The sequence below is a fragment of the Delphinus delphis genome, chromosome 16, assembly GCF_949987515.2.
Source record: "Delphinus delphis chromosome 16, mDelDel1.2, whole genome shotgun sequence".
Taxonomy (NCBI): Eukaryota; Metazoa; Chordata; class Mammalia; order Artiodactyla; family Delphinidae; genus Delphinus; species Delphinus delphis.
Genome location: NC_082698.1, coordinates 61,695,238 through 61,718,461, shown reverse-complemented (window position 1 = coordinate 61,718,461; position 23,224 = coordinate 61,695,238). Strand labels below are relative to the sequence as shown.

The 23,224-nt window shown below is 45.8% G+C and overlaps 2 protein-coding genes across 2 annotated transcripts in view; one reads left to right on the top strand and one right to left on the bottom strand.

The window, feature by feature from the left end:
* Positions 1–22,903, top strand: part of PALD1 (phosphatase domain containing paladin 1) — a 140,781-nt gene extending 117,878 nt beyond the window's left edge. The window contains exon 21 of the mRNA XM_060034850.1: positions 22,812–22,903. The gene's annotated coding sequence lies outside the window, so the exon portion shown is untranslated. The remainder of the gene's footprint in view (positions 1–22,811) is intronic.
* PRF1 (perforin 1) lies at positions 2,017–6,662 on the bottom strand. Its single transcript, XM_060033743.1, has 3 exons — positions 6,576–6,662; positions 4,586–5,128; positions 2,017–3,639 (listed from the first exon to the last, which is right to left on the bottom strand). Exons 2-3 carry the CDS (start codon positions 5,122–5,124, stop codon positions 2,511–2,513), a joined length of 1,668 nt encoding a protein of 555 aa, XP_059889726.1. The 5' UTR covers positions 5,125–5,128; positions 6,576–6,662; the 3' UTR covers positions 2,017–2,510.
* Positions 22,904–23,224: the final 321 nt, after the last annotated feature.

The following is a 23,224-nucleotide window of genomic DNA, read 5'->3' as shown; positions in this document are numbered from 1 at the left end:
AAGCAGAAGGGGGAGCACAATAGCTCGGGATTAGCAGTGGTGAAGCGGTTACCATCCCTAGGTCTGAAGGGATGAGAGGAGGGAGCAATGGCTGGAACCCAGAAAGAGGGAGACATGCAGAGACTTCCCAGAGAGGAGCAGTGATACAGGGACACAGTCAACCCAAGGTCACCTCACTGAGAGGCACTGAGGGGAGTCCCTGGCCTGTCACTGTGCTCTCCCCTTCTCCCTGCCTCCCATATCCTGCTCACTGACAGGCGGGCTCAGATCGGCCAGCCTCCGGGCCAGAGCTGGGTGGGGCAGGGTACGGATGAGACCTGAGGGCAGATGGAAGACACCAGGCACAGCAGGGAACATCCCGAACGAACAAGGGGCCCCAAGTGTGGCGAAATGTCAGCGAAATGTCAATGAAAATACCTCATTAGGGCTGAGAGCTCCATAGCTGCCCCTCAACATCAGCCATTCCTTTTCCTCGGTAATACCACCCATTTCCCCCAAGGGCCCTCCTGTCGGGGTCCCACTGGTCTCTCCAGAGCTGTGCTCAGAGTGGAGTGCCCACGACTCACGGAGACCTGGCTCGGCCACTAACCTCGGCAACCACGGTCAAATCCCTTCTTCTGAGCCTCAGTTTCCTTAAATGCAAAACCAGGAGGGTTACCAGATGAACTTCCAGGACTGCTTCTGTAGCACTGACCTTCTAGAAAGGCTCATGGCCCCCTTCCAAACAGTCCTGGGAAGGGAGTAAAACACGGATTGTCCTTTTGGGGAAACCAAGGCTCAGGGAGACTTGCTGGAGGTCACTGACCACGTGGGGACTAGAACAAGCTGCCATCTCTTGTCAGAGTTGTTTCCGGAGCCAGGCCTGCCCTGGCCCTGCTTTCCTTGAGGGTACGGCCCGTACCCGTGTTTATTTTCAATGAGTGCAGCAGGCAGCATGAAGCTGCGTGGTTTCTCTTGTGCTCTTGTTTGTGCATGTGGCTGTGAAGGGAGAGGTGTAAGAATGGTGGTTTCAACCAGGCTTCCAGAGCTTGGCAATCCCCCCGCCCAACTTGGGGATTCAGGGTCAGTGCAATGTCACTGCTGGGCTTTTGAGCCTATGGGTCCACGCGGACCTCAAAGGGCTTAATTTGTAGGGAGCTTCAAAGAGAGTCAGGAGGGCTGTGTCAGCAACTCTGAACCCCACTGACAACGGCCCTTCACAGCCGAATCCTACCAGGTCTAGGAGGCTACCCTGAATCTTGCCACCCACCCCATGGGCCTGTGTTCTGAGGCCTGTGTCCCAGGCACATGAAACAAGGACCAGTTCATTTTATATCACAGCCTGAGGCTCTGGGGATTCCTGCATGCCAAGCCCAGGAGGCCCTCAGACGCTACCTGGTTGAAACCACTGCCTTCTCTCCTCGAACCGTGGGACGGGGAGAGCTGTTAGTCTGCCAGATGGGTTCTGCTGAAATTAGAGTTTCCAAACTGGTTGCTCCGGATCAGTCATGGCCTGCATACATGTCCTCTTTGGTTTGTACTGTGCTTGCCCATATAGGTTTATTTTTACAAAGTGAAATGAATTGCTAACACTTGTAAGTCACGCTGGGATTTCTGGTTACTTTAAGAAATTAGAAAACCTGGCAGCACTGGGCTCACATTCCTGCCTGGGAATGTTTGGCTGGTGCAGAGCTGTCCATCCCCCCACCCCCTCCCTGGATAAGACGTGCCCTTTGGTTCACCAGAATCCTCACCATTCCCTCTTGTTTCTCGGCTCAGAGCTGAATGCCCATTGGCATTGATCACTGTTTATGCTGCTGTTACTCAAATCAGAGAGTTATGAGGAAAGTAAAATATTTTGGGTCCCCCCATTTCCCGCCAAAGTGGAAAAATAGTTTATTTACATTATTTGCCTACCCCTGGGGTCAACCACCCGTTCTGTTGGGTAGGGTTGCTAATGTAGAAGTTTATCTCCAAGGCTGTGTTTGGTCTCCATCCTCTCCTCTGCCACAAGCAACACCATCACGCTCACCGTCACATCACATTTATTGGTCCTCTGTCAGGCTGTGTACACAATGAGACAGGTCAAAAGAGCTCTGGATTTGTCTGAGAGGCAAAGCTTGGTGGGCAAAGGAAACAGAGCAAACAGAGCAGCGGGGGCCAAAGGGGTTAGATCTAATATGATGAAGAATTCACCACGCTAGAAGAGGGGCTGTAAGGGAATGGTACAAATGACACCAGGCAGCCTGGTGGGAACAGCCTCCTGGCCTTCTGCCCGGCTCCTGACCTGAGCTGGGACCTGTGTAGCAGTGGCCCAACTCCAGCTCATTTCTGGGGCTTGAGAATATCGAAGAGCTAAGGTAGTTTGGACAGGGCGACTCAGGGCTGGCCTGTAAATTCAGCCACCGCACTGAAAAAAAAAAAAGCCTCAGTTTTCCAACTATCTAATGGGGATATGGAGATAGGTCCTCTGGGTCCCTTCGTGAGACCCCTCCAGTTGGGCACACTGGTCCTCTCAGGGCCCACTGCTCTCACCACACTGGCCCACTCCGGTTTCCTGGAGGCTCCGCCAGAAGCCCTTGGGGCGCATACTCCAGGCATGTCCCCCCTGCCAGGTGGGGCAAGCACTTAGCGTGGTAGGAGAATCTCAGGTGACCATGCTTCAGACAGCACTTCACCTCGTGTGAGCCAGACTTTGGAGTCTGGTCACAGGTACCGAGAAGGTCGTCGTCCCAGCCATAGTCTGCATCCCAGACCTGCACCCTCAGGGGGCCCCCTGTGGTCAGAACCACATCCCCGAAGTCCAGCCGTGTCATCCACCTGGGGTGGTTATTGTTCTGCACCGTGTCGGTCCTCAGCTCCTGGCCGCCGAAGAAGACCTTCAGGTAGGCGTCCGTGGCAGTGGCCAAGTCTCCCCACAGACCCGTCGCCACGAAGTTCATGACCTCCAGGTGGGCTAGGCCCCTCTTCCTGGGACAGCAGTCCTGGTTGATGGCCGCCGAGCCATGGCACAGGCACTGGCACGGGTCCTTAGGGTTCTTGCGCTGCCCCGGGGGGCACGGGCGGCTGCAGTCCCTCCAGCGTGCCCTGTCCGTCACGTACTTGCTCACAGCCTGCCTGAGCGCCTCCCGCTGCGGGTCCTGGCTGTCCAGGAGCATGTGGAGCGGCTCTAGTGTGTAGTCCACCAGGCCGGGGCTGTCCTGCAACGAGGCCACCCAGGCTGAGAACTGCTCGGGCCCGGCCTGGTTCCCGAACAGCAGGTCATGCATGGACGTGTGGTGGCCGCCAACGACCTCAGAGCAGCGTTCCCGGTAGGCCTGGTGGAAGGAGGTCCCCATCTTGTGCTGTTTCTTCTTCTCCTCACACTTCTTGAATGCCAACGAGGCACTGGTGTGGCTTTTTATGCTGACCTCGGCCTCGACGGCCAGGCAGTCCTCAACCTCCTGGGCCGTGAGCCCTTCCAGGGCCAGCTCGCAGGTGCGCAGGGCGGTGAGGGCCGAGATGCGGCCGCCCAGCTCCATGGACCGGATGAAGTGGGTACCATAGCTGGAGATGAGCCTCCGGTAGTCAGGCTCGGTGGAGATGTTGAAGTGGGGGGGCAGGGTCTTGAGGGCCCTCTTGAACTCAGGGTGCAGTGGGGGAGCGTGCACCAGGTGGAAACTGAGGGGAGAGAAAAACATCAGGTGGACCCAGTGGTGGGTAGTGTTTTCCCCTGGATAACTCCTGTGAGATTGCCCAAGCTCCCATTAAATGGCGGAACTAGGACTTGGACCCAGGCGGCCTGGCTCCAAAGCTCAAGCTCTGAACCGCCAAGCCAGCAGGGAACCCCCCCCCCCCCCGCCTGTTGCCCCTTGGTGACCTAGGGACTTCGTGTAGGTATTTTTGTCTCTCTTTTTCAAAAAAAGTTTTTTCTCTTCTTTTTCTTTTTCTTTTCTAATTTTACAAGCGATGGTGAGACACTGATGGTTTCTCTCTGGCTTTGGAACCTAGTCCTGTGGCCTTTGTCTGTCTGTCCCCTGGGTTGGGCCTTGTATACCTGGGCTCCTGACAACTCTGGCCGCGCAGGCAGGAGCGCCCTGTCTCACTGTGTGGGAAACACCGCCTCCCGTGAGAGAAGTCAGGGTGGGTGACTCTGGGTCCCATGAGTTTCTTCGGGTGAGTAGGTCCCTGAGGGCTCAGGGCATGGCTGCTCTTGTTCAACCTGTAGCCCGAGTTCTTAGCACGGAGCTTGGCAAGGCAGAAGTGAAGAGCGCTTGAACGGATGAAAGAGGCCCAGGGATAGGAGGGCCCCAGCCAGGCCTCCTGCCCGCAGGAAGCTAGCACTGCCCGGGGAAGTGGCGCTTGGGTGCTCAGTAGACCAGACCGGCACCACCTGGGGCTCTGAGCATAGCCTTGCTGGCTTGCCCTCCACCTGTTCTCTCCCTGGGTTCTTCCAGATCAGGGCCTCAGGGAAGGGGGTACGTGGGAACCAAGACTGCCATCTCCTCCTGGCGGAAGCGGCCTCCAGCTCCCCACGCTGCCATTCCAGGGCTCCCAGACCACCCCGAGTTTCCCACGCCTTTTCCAAGTCCCGTCCACCCTCCACTCCCCCAACCCCGGCGCTCACCTGTAGAAGCGACACTCCACTGAGTCCAGGCTGAAGCGGTACTGGTCCTGGTGAGTCTTCTGGGCCGCGAAGTTGGCTTCCTGGGAGTGCGAGCCCGCCATGGTCACGCGCGTGTTGATGCTGGGCTTGGGAGTCACGTCCAGCCCCACCCGCCAGTCGTTACGGATGGTGTTGGCCGCCGCCCCAGCCACCTCCTCGGTGGAGCGACCCTCACCCTTGACCACTTTGCGGTTGCAGCCCGAGCCCTGGGCGCGCCAGTCGGTGAGCGCCAGGGGCAGTCGCTGGACGGCGCCCTGCTGCAGGGCGTTGCGGCAGAGGGTGCAGGTGCCGTCGGACCGCAGGAAGCGCTGTGTGTCCACCGGGAAGGAGCCTGAGCGCCGGAGGCTGGTCACATCCACGCCCTCCCCTGCCAGCCAGGAGCCGGGCACGAACTTGAGGTTGCGCCGGCACTCAGAGCGTGCGGCCGTGTAGCAGGGGGCAGGGGTGGGTGCGGGCAGAAGCAGGAGGAGGACGCTGGGGAGGAGCGCTCGGGAGGCCATGGAGCTGTGGAGACAGAGGGCAGAAGCTGTGGGCAGGGACATGGAGGAGGGCCGACCCCTCCAACTGGAGCTTATCAGGCCTTATGGGATGGGGAGGGAATGAGATATCTCCTAAGTCATTGGATGTCAGAGCTGGCATGGCCTTTACAAACCTGGTCCACCCCCTACATTGTACAGATGGACCCAAAGAGGGGAGTGGACTTGCCCAAGGTCACACAGCCAGGAGGAGACCCTTGCTAGGATTTCACTATTTAGGCCAAATGGGAATCCAGATGGATGGTTTTGTCCCCAGGACCACAGGTCCTGCTGGTGGAGAGGGGGCTCTGCGTGCAGAGGAGGGGACGGAGAGTAGCCATAGAAGATTTGGGGAGGGATCTGGGGAATCTGGGAATGCTAGGGAAGCCTGGATTCTGGAGAGGCATCATTGTGGACCCAAGAACAAGCCATGCTTTCTTTTCCCACCTCACCTCTCTCATTATCTCCCCCCACCCCCATTAAGCCCTTAACAGAATTGGAAAAGAAATGAGGTCGTGCATCACCCTCATTCTCCCCATTTCCCCTTTGGGGCCCTCTCTCTGAGCTCACGGAGGAACATCAGCCTGAATTCTAGAATAAAAGCGGCCTATGCGCCTGTGCCCCTAGATCCTGTGTGGGGAGGGGCCGTTCAGTTCGCTCGTCTCCTCTTTGGCATTCCCTGCCACGCTCCTCGGGATTCTGGCCGCGTCTGCAAGCTGCCTGCTGCCGACTCTCGGACAGTGCTTAGCTGAAAGGTTCTTCCTCACTTTGAGGCGGCTCTGAAGCTTCGCTGGGCCTGCTTATGATCTGGAATCTCCTCTCTCTACCCCGTCCAGACTGAGCTCCTCAGAGGCCTCTCCACTCTGGCACCTGCCAAGGACGGACAGCGGCTTGTCTGAGGCCCGGGGGATTACGGAGAGCAGGAACTTCCCCTGTATCCCAGCTGGAACCTTCCGTGCCTTACCTAAAGGAGTGGCTTGAACGGTGGAATTCTAGGCAAAATGGCAGGCCCCAGGGAGGTAACCAGGAGAAGGGGAGTCTGCTGAAGGCCCTCCGATCATCTTGCTTAGGCAGCCAGCATAGTTCATAACCTTAGTCTAAAGAACTCAGTCTCCATCCTGACCCTCGTCATGTTGTTTCCCGGGGAGCCCGTTTCCAGCTTTCTTAGTTTTAACTGTCAGCCTTTGAAGGGGCCTTAAAGACTGTGTACTCCAACCTCTTCATTTTGTATAAGAGAAAACTGAAGCCCAGGGTGGGCATGAGGCTGCCCAGCAAGTTAGTGACACGGCACAGTCTGGACCCAAGTCTTTTGCCTCATGGGCTACAGCATTTCCTCCTCCATCAGCCTCTTCCCCAGACAGAGCAGCCCTACTCTTGTGCCCCTCTGTCCCCACTCAGCGGCTCCCAGCCTCCCTGACGCCCTGCTTCCTCCCTACCTGGAGTCCTGTTTTGAGATGCTCCTACGAGAGAGACACCCTCTCTCCCCACGGGAGGCTCCTGAAATGGTGGTGCAGCCCCCCAGGCCACAGTTCACAGCTCATCACAGCTCATCACGCAGGCCACAGTTCACATCACTTCTGCTTCCTGCCCCGCCCCCCAGCTCTAGTCATTGGTCCCCTTTGCTCTGCCTCGCCCACCAGCACCCACCCTGCCCTCACCTTCTCATCCGGCCTGCTGACAGCCCTCAGGAAGCAAGCCGAGAGGGCCAGAGGCTCCTCTGTCAAGCAGAGCCACCTGGGGCATGGGAACCCCGGGGCCAACAGGTGAGGTGTAGTGGGTGGAGCGAGAACACAGCGGGCTGAGAGCTTCGAGATTCAGCTCTGGTGCTGCTGACGGGCCAGCAGGGACAGCTTCCCTGCTTCTCCCCGCAGCATCGCATGTGTGGGCCGTCAGAGGCAGCACAGAGTAGGAGCTCGGGAGCCAGTCCGCCTGGACTTGGGCCAGCTCGGGTGCGCGCTAACCGTGTGGCCTGATCAGTTTCTTTAGCCGCTCTGTGCCTCAGTTTCCTCATCTCAACCCCATGGGTTGTGAAGAACTGGGGAGTTTCTACGTGTGAAGTGCTCAGCACAGTGCCTGGCCCTCTGTGAGTGTTAAAGCACGTGACCATTCCCTCCTCCCGGGGCAGTGGGGAGAAAATAAATGTTGTTCACATCTGCTTGCCCACTTCCTGCCCACACGTGCACCCCAGCCCAGGCCAGGTTCTGGGCCCCAAACGCAGACCTCAGGACAGGGTCTCCTGTTCCTCACTTTGTGAGGGGAACCAGTGGCCGTGCTGGTCTCCAGCCTCCTCCCTAGCCCTGGTCTGTGATTGACCCCATAGTGCAGGTGGGCGGGCAGCTGTGTGACACTGCGAGGAAGAGAGACTTGGGTGAGGCCAGAGGCCTGGGGCCTTCTCCAACCTTTGTCTTACATGAGGTTTCCATGGGTTGAGTGACTCACAGGACAACTTCTGGGGGGGCAAAGTCATACTGGTCTGAGGTGGAGATAGCTGGGTAAGTGGGGAACCGTTCTTGTGAGTTCACCCTCTAACTGCGTTAGCGACAGGAAAAAGTAGCCACAGGCCTCAGACCACATGTGACACCATGGGATGGCTCATCCCTTGAGTTTATGTCCCCCACTGTGTCCCCTGCTCTTACGGGAACTGGGGTTTAAACTGTCTTCTCGAAACCCAGCCCCATCTCCTCCCCACAATGTCCCCCTCCCTGTCCTAGAATTTGCGGCCTCCTGACCCCCTTCTAGCTCCCGCCCGCGGCCTAAGTCAGATATCCAGGCTGTGAGGAGTTTGGTTTTGACCGTGCTCAGAAGACCAGTTTGAGAGGCGTGGAACCCTGCAGAAAATCTGTAGGAAGAGAAAGGTGAGGTAGGGGAGACAGGTTGTAATCCCAGCTTCGATGCAAACTTGCTTTGTGACTCTTGGCAGTGGAGTTTTAACCCCTTTCTAGGTTCGTTTCCTCATCTCTAAAACCAAAGGGAGGACTTCGGGATTTCTAAGGATCCTAATGCTGAAATGTGCATTTAGTAGTTTTCACTCGGCGTATGAAGTGGCGAATGTCCAAGAGATGCTGGTGGGGGGTGGTCCATGAAAGAGCAGTGATGACGTTGAAGTTTACAACTACTGATTTTGGCCTGTGTAGCTGATGACAGCTGTCCTCTCCGACTGAAACTTAGCACTTGAAATGTGTTTTAATCACAGTTTTTCCACAGAGACGTAAGATGCAATTTTCAGACACCATCTGTAGGGTTTATTATTAACAACTTTGTTGAAATATAATTCACATACCATACAATTCACCCATTTAAAGTGTACAGTTCAGTGGGTTTTAGTATATTCGCAGAGTTGTGCAACCGTCACCACAATCAATTTTAGAACGTTTTCATCACTCCCGCAAAGAAACCGTGTACCCGTTAGCAGTCACTGCTCCTTCCCCCGACGCCAATCTACTTTCTGTCTCTATGGATTTTCCTGTTAATTGAATCATACAAGATGTGACTTTTTGTATCTGGCTTATTCCACGTAACATAATCTTGTCAAGGTTCATCCAAGCTGTAGTATGTATCAATGCCGTATTCCTTCTATGGCTGAATAATATTCCATTGTATGGACGTACCACATTTGTTTATCCATTTATCAGTTGATGGACATTTTGGTTGTTTTCACTTTCTGGCTATTGTGAATAATGCTGCTATGAACATTTGTGTACAGATTCTTTGTGTGTACATATGTTTTCATTTCTCTTGGATCTATATGTAGGAGTGGAATTGGCGGGTCTACAGTAACTCTTTAGGAACTGTTTTCCTACGTGGCTGCATCGTTTTACATTGCCACCAGCAGTGTATGAGAGTTCCAAGTTCTCCGCATCCTTGTTATTATCTGACTTTTTGATTATAGCCATTCTTATGTGTGTGAAGTGTTGTCTCATTGTGGTTTTGATGTGATTCCCCAGTGGCTAATGATGTTGAGCATCTTTTCATTTGCTTATTGGTCACTTGTATATCTTTTTTGGAGCAATGTCTATTTGAATCCCTTGCCCATTTTTGAATTGGGCTATTTGTCTTCTTCTTATTGATTTATAATAGTTCTTTATTTCAGATTCTAGACCCTTATCAGGTATATGATTTGCAAATGTTTTCTCCTATTCTCTGAGTTGTTTTTTCACTCACTTGATGGTGTCCTTCGAAGCATGAATGATGTTAATTTTGATGAAGCCCAATTTATCTATTTTTTTTCTTTTGTTGGTTATACTTTTAGTGTCCTATCTAAAAGTCTTTGCTTAACCCAAGGTCATGAAAAACCCTATATTTTCTTCTAAGAGTCTTATAGGTAGCTCTTACATTTAGGCCTGTGATCTACTTGGCGTTTATATTGTGTATGGAAAGGGGTCCACCTTCATTCTTATGCACGTGGATATAGTTTTGATATATATTTTTTTGAGGTTACAAAATGTTTACTCTTGACAGAAAAGCTCCATGGATACTCTACACAGAATGCATGAGAAAGACACTGATCCTGAGGACATCTACTTATATAAACTATACCTACTGCAAACACGAACTGTAATGAAAGGAAGGAGGTCCTTTAACAAATCCTGTGTTTAGATTGTACTTACTGTGCATATTTTAGAGATCCAAAATGCAGTCCCAGGCGTTGTTCCCTTCGTCCTGTGATCGTTCTTTGTTCCCTTTTCTTTACAGATTTGTGAAACTTTGGGATTCTTCCTCGCCCCTCAAATGAGTTATCCATAGTTATTCTCGAGTTATCACCTTCAGTCACATGAAATAAGTTGAAGAGTTTTTCCACTTTCTCCATGCTGTGGCAGAGTTTGTAGAAGGCTCAGTTTTTGTAATTGGGTAGATTTGTAACTGCAGGGCCCATGCCTTCAATAGCTCTGTTCAGGTTCTCCAGCTGTTTTTCTGGTATCGGTTTTGGCAAGTTACATTTTTCTAGGAAACCTTCTTGTTTGTAAAATTTCACACTTGTGGTCATGAAGTTATTTACAACAGTCTCTCTCTTTCTCTTAAAAGTTTTTTTTTCTTAATCGGTAGTGATACCCCTTTTTTAGATTATAATTTTTATTATGGTTTTTCTCTTTTTTCCAGATCATTCTTGTTAACGATTTTTATGTAGTTTTGTTACTTTTCTCAAAGAATCTGCTCTTGGCTTTACTCATCCTCTACATTGTATCATTATTTTCCATTTTGTTCATTTCATTCTTATATTTTTATTTCCTTCCTTTTTCCTGTATTCTTTGGGTTTCTTCTATTGTTCTTTTTCTAATGTCTTGAGATGAATCCTTAGTTCATTAACTTTCACTCTTCTTTTTTGAACTGATGTATAACTGATGTATAACATTATTATTAGTTTCTGGTGTACAACATAACAATTTGATGTTTGTATATATTGTGAAATTATTACTACAAAAAGTCTAGTTAACATCCATCGCCTTACTTAGTTACAAAATCTTTTCTTTTACTCGTGGTGAGAACTTCAAAGATCTCTTCTCTTAACAGCTTTCAAATATGCAATACAGTATGATTAGCTGTAGTCACCATGCTGTAGATTACATCCCCATGACTTATTTGTGGCTGGAAGTCTGTACCTTTTGGCCTCCTTCACCCATCTCACTGACCCCCAACCCCTGCCAATTTGTTCTCTGTATTTATGAGTTTGGCTTTTAACGAGAAGAGTCCATATATGAATAAGATCATATGGTATTTGTCTTTCTCTGTCTGACTTATTTCACTTACCATAACATCCTTAAGGTCCATCCATGCTGTTGCAAATGGCAAGATTTCCTTCTTCTTTATGGCTGAATAATAATTATAAATATATATATATATATGTTTGTATATCTATCATCTATCTATAATTTTCTTAATTTTCTTTATCCATTCATCCATCAATGGACACTTAGGTTGTTTCTGCATCTTGGCTCTTGTAAATAATGCTGCAATGAACATGGGGGTGCAGATACCTATTCAAGTTAGTGTTTTTGTTTTCTTTGGACAAATACACAGAAGTGGAATTACTGGATTAGACTTTCTTCTTTTTTAATGTAAGCATTTAAGCTTCTCCATTTCTCTAACAATCTTTCTAACTGCATCTCTAAAGTTTTGGTATGAAGTATTTTCATTATTGCCTAGTTTCTTCATATTTTCTAAATTTCCTTATGATTTTGCTTTGACCTGTGAGTTATTTTTTTTTTATTTTTATTTTTTGCGGTACGCGGGCCTCTCACTGTTGTGGCCTCTCCCGTTGCGGAGCACAGGCTCCGGACACGCAGGCTCAGCGGCCATGGCTCACGGGCCCAGCCGCTCCGCGGCATGTGGGATCTTCCCGGACCGGGACATGAACCCGCATCCCCTGCATCGGCAGGCGGACTCTCAACCACTGCGCCACCAGGGAAGCCCTTGAGTTATTTTTTTAAGTGTGCTTTTTACATTTTGAAGAAAATGGAGTTTTATTTAGTTATTTAATTTTTGGCTGTGTTGGGTCTTTGTTGCTGCACGCGGGCTTTCTAGTTGCGGTGAGCAGGGGCTACTCTTCATTGCAGTGCGCGGGCTTCTCATTGTGATGGCTTCTCTTGTTGCAGAGCATGGGCTCCTGGCACACAGGCTTCAGTAGTTGTAGCGCACGGGCTTATTTGCTCTGCGGCATGTGGGATCATCCCAGACCAGGGCTGAACCCGTGTCCCCTGCATTGGCAGGTGGATTCTTAACCACTGCACCACCAGGGAAGTCCGAAAATGGAGTTTTAAATACTATCTTTCGGTTATTGATTTCTAACATAGTTGCATTGTAGTCAGAACATGTTACCTATATGACAGCCATTCTTTGATGGTTGTTGAAATTTTCTCTGTGGTCTACTAAATGTTAAGTTTTTGTAAACGTTCCTATGTATTTGAGAAGAATATCTGTTTGCTAATTTTTGGTTGCAGGGTTCTATGTTCAAATCTATGGTTTGTCGATATATTAATTACTGAGAGAATCATTAAAATCTCCCACTGTGAAGACATTGAACATCTGTAGATTTCTCCCTGCAGCTAGAGTTCTGTCAACTTTTGCTTTAGGTTTTGAGGCTGTTTTATGAAATAAGTGTAGTATCATTTTGCCTTCTTGGTGAATTGAACTGTTTGTGTGGTGACCCTTTTAATTTCAAGTAACGTTTTTAGCCACAGTATCAATTTTGTCTCATATTAATAGAGCTATCCCAACTTTTTTTTACTATTGCTATTTTAGACTGTGGTAGATTACACATAACATAAAATTTACTATCTTAATCATTTTTAACTGTACCGACTTTCTTTTTTTTTTGCGGTACGCGGGCCTCTCACTGTTGTGGGCTCTCCCGTTGCGGAGCACAGGCTCCGGACACGCAGGCTCAGCGGCCATGGCTCACGGGCCCAGCCGCTCCGCGGCATGTGGGATCTTCCCAGACCAGGGCACGAACCCACGTCCCCTGCTTCAGCAGGTGGACTCTCAACCGCTGTGCCACCAGGGAAGCCCCCGACTTTCTTTTGATTAGTACTCACTGTGGGGATCTATCTTACTTTCAAACTCCTTGTGTTCTTATGTTTTAAGTGGGTCTCTGTTAAACATAATTAGATTTTGTTTTGTCATCCAATCTGAGTAACTACATAACCGCATTAAGTCCATTTACATTTATTGTGATTATTGTTCTGTTAGAGTTTATTTCTGCCATCATGTGTTATGTTTTTTCATTGTCCTGCTTCTTCTTTGCTTCCCTTTCTTCACTCCTTTCCTGCCTTCTTTTATGATAGATTGACTAAACTTTTTAAAAAGTACATTCTTTTCCCTCTCATGGCTTAGATCTTAGAATCTTTCTGATTCTTTAGTGGTTACCCATAAAAATGCTAACATGCATTCTTCTCAAGATCTAACATTCTTTACTGTTATTCTCCTTTCCAGGGATACTTAGTATGCTGTATCTAAAATCACCCTTTCTCTTTCTGAGGGTTATTTTTTCTGGTATTTTAGTTCCAGCTTACTTTTCCTCTACTAAATTAGTCATTGGTACTATTACTTGATACAGTCAATGTTTGTTTATATTTACCTACACATTTATCAATTTCTTTTCTCATTATTCTCTGGGCTTCCTTTGGGGATAATTCTCCTTTTTCTTAAAGTGCACGCATTAGAAGGGCGTCAGTGGGTGTCTCTGGTGGCACACACTCTCAGTTTCTGTTTGCCTGAAACGTCTTTGTTGCGCCCTTGTTTTTGAATCATAATTTTAGCTGACTGACACTTTGAAGTTATTGCTGGTTGACATCTCTCAACACTTTGAAGTTACTTCACTGTTTCTGGCTTCCATTGTTGCTGTTGTTTAATTGTCATTACTTTTATAGAGAATTTGTGGTTTGGGGTTGGGGAAGCACTGTTTTTAAGATCTTTTCATTTTTGATTTTCTGAAATTGTACAACAAAGTATGTATCCAGATATGAATTGCTTTTATCTTGTTTGGGATTTGTTCTTCCTGTACCTGAGGATTCACATCTTTCATCATTCTGGAAAATGATGAAAACATCTTGGCCATTATCCCTTCATATATTCCATCTCCCTCATTCTCTCTCTCTCTCTCTCTTTTTTTTTTTTTTTTGCGGTATGCGGGCCTCTCACTGTTGTGGCCTCTCCCGTTGCGGAGCAAAGGCTCCGGACGCGCAGGCTCAGCGGCCATGGCTCACGGGCCCAACTGCTTCGCGGCATGTGGGATCTTCCCAGACCGGGGCACAAACCCGTGTCCCTTGCATCGGCAGGCGGACTCTCAACCACTGTGCCACCAGGGAAGCCTCCATTCTCTCTATTTTTGACTTTTGCAATTAGCAATATAATAGGCCTTCTCACTCTCTCTTCCTGGTCTGTTATACTCTTTCTTGTCTACTTTTTGTCTCTCTGTACTGTGTTCTCATTATTTTTCTCTAGTTCTTTGTTTCAGTTCACTGATTCTTGCTTTAGCTTTGTCTAATGTACTATTTAATCCATCCATTGAGTTTTTAAATTAGGTAATACATTTACCAAGATTCAAAAATCAAAACAATATAAAAAGATATATAGTGATTAAACTCCTTCCTGCTTCTTTACCCACCTGCCCCCGCTCTAACTTACCTCCACAGGTGCCACTTTTTTCCTTTTCTTTTTTCTTATTTTTAGTTTCTTTGGTGTCTTCTCAGAATTTTTTCACACTGATACAAGCAAATACTAGTAGAAATGTTTTCTTATTTTCTCCCTTTCTCACACAAAAGGAAGCATGTCATATGTCTTGCTTTGTACTTTGATTTTGTTATTAAATAGTATAGTTTGGAGATATTTACATATCAGCACATAGTTTCCTCATTCTTTTATTTTTAAACACTTGCATAGTATTTTATTATATGGATGAACAATAACTTATTTGACCAGCCTCCTATTGATGGACACTTGAGTTGTTTACAGTCTTTTTCTCTTACAAACAATGCTGCAGTGAATAACCTTGTACATATCTTATTTTGGATATGTGCAGGTGTATCTGTGTATAAATTTCCAGAGGTTGAATTGCTGGGTCAGAACCTTATATATGTTCAATTTTGTTATAAACTACATGTATACATGCACACATGCATACACATATACACATATATATATACACATATGTTACACATATACATATAGAATATATATATACATACATATGTACATATATACATATATGTACCCTCCATAGGGCTGGCATCAGTTTTCACTCCTACAGCAATGCATGAGTGGACCTGTTTTCCTTAGCCTTATCTACGGAGTATGTGGTCAAACTTCCAGATTTTTGTCTAGTTCATTTTTACTTTCAATGATTTATTATTTACTTATAAACTCTCTGTTTCATTCTGTTCCAACTTTTGTGTTTATGTTTTCTATTCCTTTAAAAAAGTTTAGAAACATTCAAACATACTCATTTAAAATTTTATGTCTAGTCATGCCAATACCTGTAACCCTTGGTGTATCAAATCCTTTATGTTGTTATATCAGCTGACTCCCCCCTCTTAGTGGCTTGTATCCTTGAGCGTTTTGCTTGTAAGTTTAGATTGTGAGCTCATGCTTGATTGCCTTTATTTGTGGGAATCCCACAAAGCCTGGGTTGAGAAATTCCTCTAAAGTAGGTTTGCTTTGGTTTTATGAGGCACCTCCCAGTGTTACCAACCCATCTATTTGTATTAATTTTTTGGCTTGGCATATTCTAACCCATACATGTGGTGTAAATTTGAACCTCAAATGAAGGGGGAGGGGGAGGTCTGTGGTTATGATGTTTTAGGAGAGATTTTGTCCTTCCACTCAGATTTGAGAGTGAGACAAACAAATATCTTTCTTGACTCCCTTTCCCAGTAAATACTTTCTTTTTCTAGTCTCCCCTTTCATTGACATTATTAACCCTTTGAGCATTTATTTAGGTTTATGTGGGATGATCTCAGCTTCACTTCCCCTACCCCACCCCCGTCCTTAAGACATGATTGCCTTTTACTCCTCTGGTCATTATAACTTGGGCTCTGGTTTTCCTGGATAGACACATGCCCTCAGGGCATCCATGGCTGCTCTGCCTGCTTTCCTCCCTAGTTATTACTTCTTTGGTTTTGGCTCCTTGGGATTTCTCTTACTTATTTTAAATCTCATCTATGTTTTCTGATACATGTCACTATATTTAATTTGACCTTTCTAGGTGTTTTGCAGCAGGGGAGATTTTAAGGATAATTATTCTATAGTATTTGATCTCACAAATATTATTCATTCAATAAATGTTTTATTCATATTTATTCAAATATTCCTATTATTCAAATAAAATAGCACCTACTATGTGCTAGACTATTTTATTCTATTTTTTCCCAAAAGATTCAAAAGCCTCTGATAAGTATAGCAACCACCAGCGAATTCATACACCATTAAATTAATGGAAAGTTTTTCCTGTTTTAACAAAGAGATCTAAGCATGGTGGATGCTGACATTTTCATGTGAAATCAACCCAACTTGGACAGCACTGAGAGGGTATTTGTAACACCCTTGCTTTGAGGTTCACCCCACCACATTAATATCTACTGAGAAGTCTCTATTAATAAAACAGGAATCTAGAATGCTAATGTGTGTATCATAGAAATGAGTAGTAGAAGTAGAATCTCCTGCTTTTTTTTTTATCAATAGAGATGATGAGGGTTGCTGTAAGGATATATTACTGTGGGAATCTTTCAGAGTGCTGGAACTACAAAGACATCAGGCTCCTCCCTCTCTCCTGTCCTTTCTGTATTTCTCTTTCAGACTTTGCAGTCTTTCATCTCCTCTTCTTTCTCTGCTCCGTTCTTCACTTTTCACTAGGTGCCTTCTTGGGTCACTCATGTGCTTCAATGGTCCCTTCATGGCTGTTTAAACATGGCAGCCCAGCCTTCCCAGTTGGCTCCCATGGCTCACTCTTTTGATTTTGTATAGCATGGACTTTACAGTTTACAAAGACTGTCACATACGTTATTGAATGTACCCCTAACAATGTTGTGACATAAGCAGAATGTTGTTATTCCTAATTATTTTATTTAATGAAAGACTGAGACCCAGCAAGAAGTACTTGCCCAGCATTACACAGCCAACAACTGACAGAGCAGGGACCAAACCCAGGTTTTATGGCTCAAGGCTGGGTCTTTCTCAGAAGCCCAGTTCACATACAGCTGCCTAGTAAGTCCGCATCCAAGTGAAATTCCAACGTCTGGAAAAATTGGATTTCTAACTGACCAGTGAGCTCCCAATTTTCTGATATTTCTATTAAAGAACAGTAGGTCTGGGATTTCTCTGTGAGAGTGGTGGCCTCAGATTATAGAGTTTAGAAAATTGATGTGGGTTTTGTGAATGTCTTGAGGGCCATGCTTGGGCATGTCTGGGAGTTTTGTAATGGGTTACTAGTGGCCAAGGGCTTGTGAAAATTTAAACGTCTCACTGAGCTTAAAGCTGAATGGAAAAAAAAAACAAACAAAGAAGCTCTGAGTAAGAGTCTGACTAATGGCTCTTTGGAAGAAATAGAGCAGTGTAGGAGACTTTTCCATGTGCCTTTCAGCTAGAAAAGTTTTGTCTTAAAACCCTGAAGCCTTATGCATTTGACTAGCACAAAGTACTGTGCACATTCATCTGTTGTAACTCACCCATGAAGTCTTTACTGACCACCTACTATATGCTAGGTGCTGATGATTACAGAGCCACACAACATAGGATTCTATCTTTAATGGGGACTACAGTCCGGAGAAGTTTTAGCACCGTGGCTGAGTTTATAGTCTTGGGAGCCAGACTGCCTGGTCAAAATCACTGCTGTATCCCAACTAACAATCAACCTTGGATAAGTATCTAATCTCTTTAAGCCTCAGTGTCCTCATATGTAAAATAAGGCCAATAATTGTACCTATCCCACTATGCCTGTAACTCCAAGTATTGCTGTGGAGATTAAAAGGTAATGTATGTACAGGGCTTAGCACAGAGTAAGAGATCTAAATAAAAGGTAGGTCATTGGCATAAAATTTTAAAGGGGGTTTGGGATATGTAGCTTAGAAATGAGGAGCTTCAGTGGTCCAGAGTAGTGGTTTTAGGCTCAGTTAACCCACTGATGTCACAGGACTCAGACGCTCTTGACGGATTGGTAGGTGGCAGACATGGCGCATTGGTAGGTGGCAGACATGGTTTTCAGGGGGCAGGATAGCAGGAGCAATGGCATGGAGGCAGGAAAGAGAGAGACCCACATCAAGGAAATAGCTTGTGTTTATGAGTAGGACTAGTATGTAGGAAAAATGGGTAGGTATTAATGATTATAATTATTATAAATATCCCATATTTAACACTATCTGCCAGGCACCTTGAGAAGTGCTTTAAAATTATGATGTAAATTAATCCTCCCAGTAGCACATGAAATCTCCCCATGAAACGTTGAAAGTTGCCAGCCAAATATCCGTTTTAGGACAAAGCCCTACAATGAGGAGAAATGGCTGGGAGTGGAATCCAAACCAAACAGGACAGTGAGGAACCAAGTAAAGAGAAGATCCAGATGAAAGTAGGGGAGTGTAACAGGAAGCAGTTCTCAAGCTCCTCCGAAGCCACATCTTAAAGCCATTTTCCAGTACAACAGAAGGGGGAGCCCTAGAGCCATGAATCTTGGCCAAGAAATCTGCCCATTCTTCCTATTCAGGAGTACAGGGAAACCTACCTCACTTAAACACGGGCAACAGAAAAGAGTTGAGGGAAGGAAGCCAGCCCCACTCAGTGTTCTAATAAGAAAAGGGACTAATGAGCATAAACAGGTCCTCAGACAATGAGGTTCTCTGGAAAGGCATGCCTACAAAACAAATGACATTTTTACTTTAATATTTCAAAATGAGCTAAAAGAATTTTTTTGAAAAATGACTGAAGGTATGAAATTAAAGCATAACACAGGATCATAAAAATTCATAAATGAGGGCCTTCCCTGGTGGCGCAGTGGTTGAGAGTCCGCCTGCTGATGCAGGGGACACGGGTTCGTGCCCCGATCCGGGAAGATCCCACATGCCGCGGAGCGGCTGGGCCCGTGAGCCATGGCCGCTGAGCCTGCGCGTCCGGAGCCTGTGCTCCGCAATGGGAGAGGCCACAACAGTGAGAGGCCCACGTACCGCAAAAAAAAAAAAAAAAAAAAATTCATAAATGAGATAATTGGACAAAAGGAAGAATTGAAAAGAGTTCACATAGAATTTAGTAAGGAGAAACTATTTTTCTTTTCTAAAAAGAAAAACCATCTCAGAAATGAAAACTAGAGTGAATACCAGAGTGAATAAATAACACAAATAATATCATAAGGGAAATAGAAGATGAAAAGAAGGAAAAAGAAATAAAAATAAACTGGAGAATGGGGGGAGAAAAGATATGAGAGAAAATGATAGGTATGGAAGAGAAGATCCAGCCTGTATGTAAAAGAGCATCTTCTTTTAAGGGCACATTGAACATTTCTCTAAATTGTTTATCTATTGGGCCATAAAATAAGTCTCAAAAGTGGAATCAACTTCAATGGATTGAAAGTTTACAGAGAATGCTCTGTTATCTAATGGATTTAGCTAGAAATCAAGAACAAGAACAAAAGAAAATCCCAAGATGTTTGGAAATCAGCCAATATCTTTCAATATGACCCTAAGACAAAGAGTAAATTAGAAAATACTTTGAACTGGATGATAATAAAAATATAAAATGCTAAAATATGTGGGATGTGACAAAAGTCAAGCTTCGAGGGAAATTTATAGTCATAAATGCATATATTAGAAAAGGAGAAAGATTTACTATCAATAATTAAAGTATCTATCTCAAGATGCAAAAAAGGGCAACAGATTAAATCCGAACAGTGTAGGAAGGAAATAATAAAGAGAAGAAATTAATGAAACAGAAAGCAGATATACCATAAAGAAAAATCAATAGCCATAGTTGTTTTTTTTAAGTGACAAATAAAATTTATTAACCTTTAGCAAGACATATAGAAAAAGAGAGAGAAGGCACAAATTGAAAAGATCAGGGAAAAAAAAAAAAGATCAGGAATGAAAAAGGTGATATCAGTACAGAGCCTACAAACATTAAAAAGATCATAAGATATTATGGACAATTTCATGCCAATAATTTTGACAATTTAGGTAAAATCAATATTTTCTTAAAACCATAGCTTACCGAAACTAACATGGAAAGAAATAAAAAATGAGAATAAGCCCATACCTAAAAATAAATGCTTTTCCTTTTTAAAATTAAGATTTGTGTACCATAAAAGTCACCCTTTTAAAGTGTAAAATTCAGTGGCATTAAGTACATGCATAGTGTAGTGCAACCATTACCACTATCAGTTCTAGAACATTTTCCTTACCCCCAAAAGAAGCCCATATCTAGCAACTAATCCACTTTCTCTCTCTGTGGGTTTGCCTATTCTGGAAATTTCATATACATGGAATCATATGATATATATATGTGACCTTGTGTGTCTGGATGCCTTCACTTAGCATAAGGCTTTCAAAATTTATCCATGTTGTAGCATTTATCAGTACTCTATTCTTTTCATCTCTGAATAATATTCCATTGTATAGTTATACCACATTTTGTTTACCAATTATCAGGTGATGGGTTGTTTCCACTTTCTGACTATCATGCACAACGGAGCTATGAGTATTCATATACAAGTTTTTGCGCGGACATACATTTTCATTTCTTTGAGGTATATACCTAGGAGTGGAATTGCTGGGTCACGTGGTGACTCTAGGTTTAACTTTTTGAGAAATTGCCATCTGCACGTGGGAAGTGGCATCTCGTTGTGGTTCTGATTTGCATTTCCCTAAGAACTAATGATGTTGAACATCTTTTCATGTGTTTATTGGTCATTTTGTATATCTTCTGTGGAATAATGTCTATTCAGGTACTTTGCCCATTTAAAAATTGAGTTATTTGTCTTACTGTTGAGTTGTAAATTTCTTTTATATATTCTGGATATTAGACCCTTTTCAGATATATGATTTGCAAAAATTTACCCCTGCTCTGTGGGTTGTCTTTTTCACTTTCTTTTTTTTTTTTTTGCAGTATGCGGGCCTCTCACTGTTGTGGCCTCTCCCGTTGTGGAGCACAGGCTCCAGACGCACAGGCCCAGCGGCCATGGCTCACGGGCCCAGCGGCCATGGCTCACGGGCCCAGCCGCTCTGCGGCATGTGGGATCTTCCCAGAGTGGGGCACGAACCCGTGTCCCCTGCATTGGCAGGCGGACTCTCAACCACTGCGCCACCAGGGAAGCCCTTTTTCACTTTCTTGATATTGTTCTTTGAAGCACAGAAGTTTTTAATTTTGATAAATTTCAGTTTATTTATTTTTTTCTTTTGTTGCTTATGTTTTTGGTGTCAAATCTAAGAAACAATAGCCTAACACAAGGCAGGATTGCCTAATCCATGAGGATTTATACCTAAATTTTCTTCTACGAGTTTTGTAATATTAGATTTTAGGTTTAGGTCTTTGATCCACTTTTTTATCAGGTGATAAATTAATTTTTTAAAAATATCCTAAGAAAATCTCCAATATTAGAAAGAAAAACACAACTGCTATCAATGATAAACATTATCATGAGAAGACATTAGTATGGATATGGAAAATCTACTCCTAAAGCATACAGAGTACAGTCTGAGTGAAGTTGTAATGGTGGAATAAATAGAACTCCTGCTTGCTATTACTTTTTCCTTTCAACTTTATTGAGAAATAATTGACATATCTTGTAAGTTTAAGGTGTAGGTACCACGATTTGACTTACCTATGTTGTGAAATGATTACCACAGTAAGTTTAGTTCACATCCTTTGATCCATTTTAATTTTATATATGATGTGAAGTGAAGGTCCCACTTCATTAGTTTTCCCTGTATGTATAGCAAGTATGTATTCCCAGACCATTTGTTGAAAAGACTAATTTTTCCCCACTGAATTGTCTTGGTACACTTGTTGAAAATCAATTGGCTATAAAAGCATGTGTTTAGGGAATTCCCTGGCAGTCCTGTGGTTAGGACTCCGGGCTTTCATTGACGAGGGTGTGGGTTCAATCCCAGATCAGGGAACTAAGATCCTGCGTGCCGCAGAGCGTGGCCAAAAAGGCATGCATTTATTTCTGGGTCCTCAGTTTTATTTCACTGATATACCTCTATCTATGCCACACATAAGAACCTTATGAAGGTCATTCTGAAGGGGCAAGACCTCCAGTTACCAGGAGTGTTTTATTTCCACCATCAAGCTTCTATTCTGTCTGCATGCACTGGCCTTGGAGTCAACTTATCCTCTCCTGTGGCTTCCATTGCCACCCCAGAGGCTGATGATACTCGGATTTCTCCCCAGCCCAGGGATCTGGGGTGGGTTCCATGGGCTGAGTTCCAGAAACCTCAAACCTTTGTTCCAAGAAACTCTTCCCTTTCCCTTCTGAACTTCTCTTCCCCATTTCAGGGGGTGATTCCCACCTGCTCCCAGTCACCAAGGCAAGAACCAGTGGGATCATCTTTATTTGCTCCTCGTCCCTCCAGCCCCTTCCCTCAATCCATCAACAGCTGTGTATATTCATCCAACCTCTTGGGTTTGCGTACCCTTTCCTAGACCTGCAGCCGGTAGGGTCAGGCCTCCTCATGTCACCCATGGCCTGTTGCACAGACCCTCATGTGCTCAGATCCTCTCCTGTAGAACAGGTTCATTCCCTGTCCAACCACCTTCCGTGCCTCCCTATCAACTAAGGGATAAACATCCAACTTGGGAAGGGAGCCAAGTAGGAGCTAGGCATCTGGAGGGTATAGAATCATGCGAGCAAAGGAGCTGGCAGTGAGGGGAGGGTGCATGCTGTGGATATTGGAGGATTAAAGTTCAAATTTAAAAGTATTGTTTTGAGCATCTATTGGGGCAGACACTGTGTTAAGCACTTAATGTGCATTATCTCATTTAATCCTTACGCAAGGTCACGTAGTAGGCAGCAGAGCTGGGCTTTGAACCCAGGTGGGCTCAGTCCAGAACTCCTGCACTTAACCACCAGATGGCTTCTTTGCAATGTTGCCAGCAGCCAGTCCTGCACAGGGGGTAAAGTGCCAAGGAGGAGAGCAATCCTTGCCTGAACAATCTCTCGCCCTCTTCCCCCGCATTTTCTTGTCCTGCTTCTCATTTTGCAGATGAGGAAAGTGAGGCTGAGCGGTCCCTCAGCCAGTGGGAAGCAGAGCTGGGACTGACACAGACCATCCGACCCCAGAGCTTCCTGGGAGTGTGATCCAACATGACGAACGTGGCACTGACCGAGGAGTGGGGAGGCCTGGCTTCCAGGTTGGTGCACTTGTTTATGCATGAACTGGAGGCGATGGGAAAGTGTCCTGAGTGTCCGCCTCTCCATCCGTGCCCAGACTAGCCCTGCCTACTGTTGCGAGGCCCAAGGAGCTAGAGCCGGTCAAGTGTTCTAGGGACCAGAAGCACGCTGTGCGTGAAGAAAGGCCAGTGAGCAAACCTCAGGGGTCCTTACTGCTGTCCAGTGAGGCTGAGGGAGGAGCGTGTCTGGGTGCCCGGAGAAAAGACTAGACCATGAGGGAGGAGG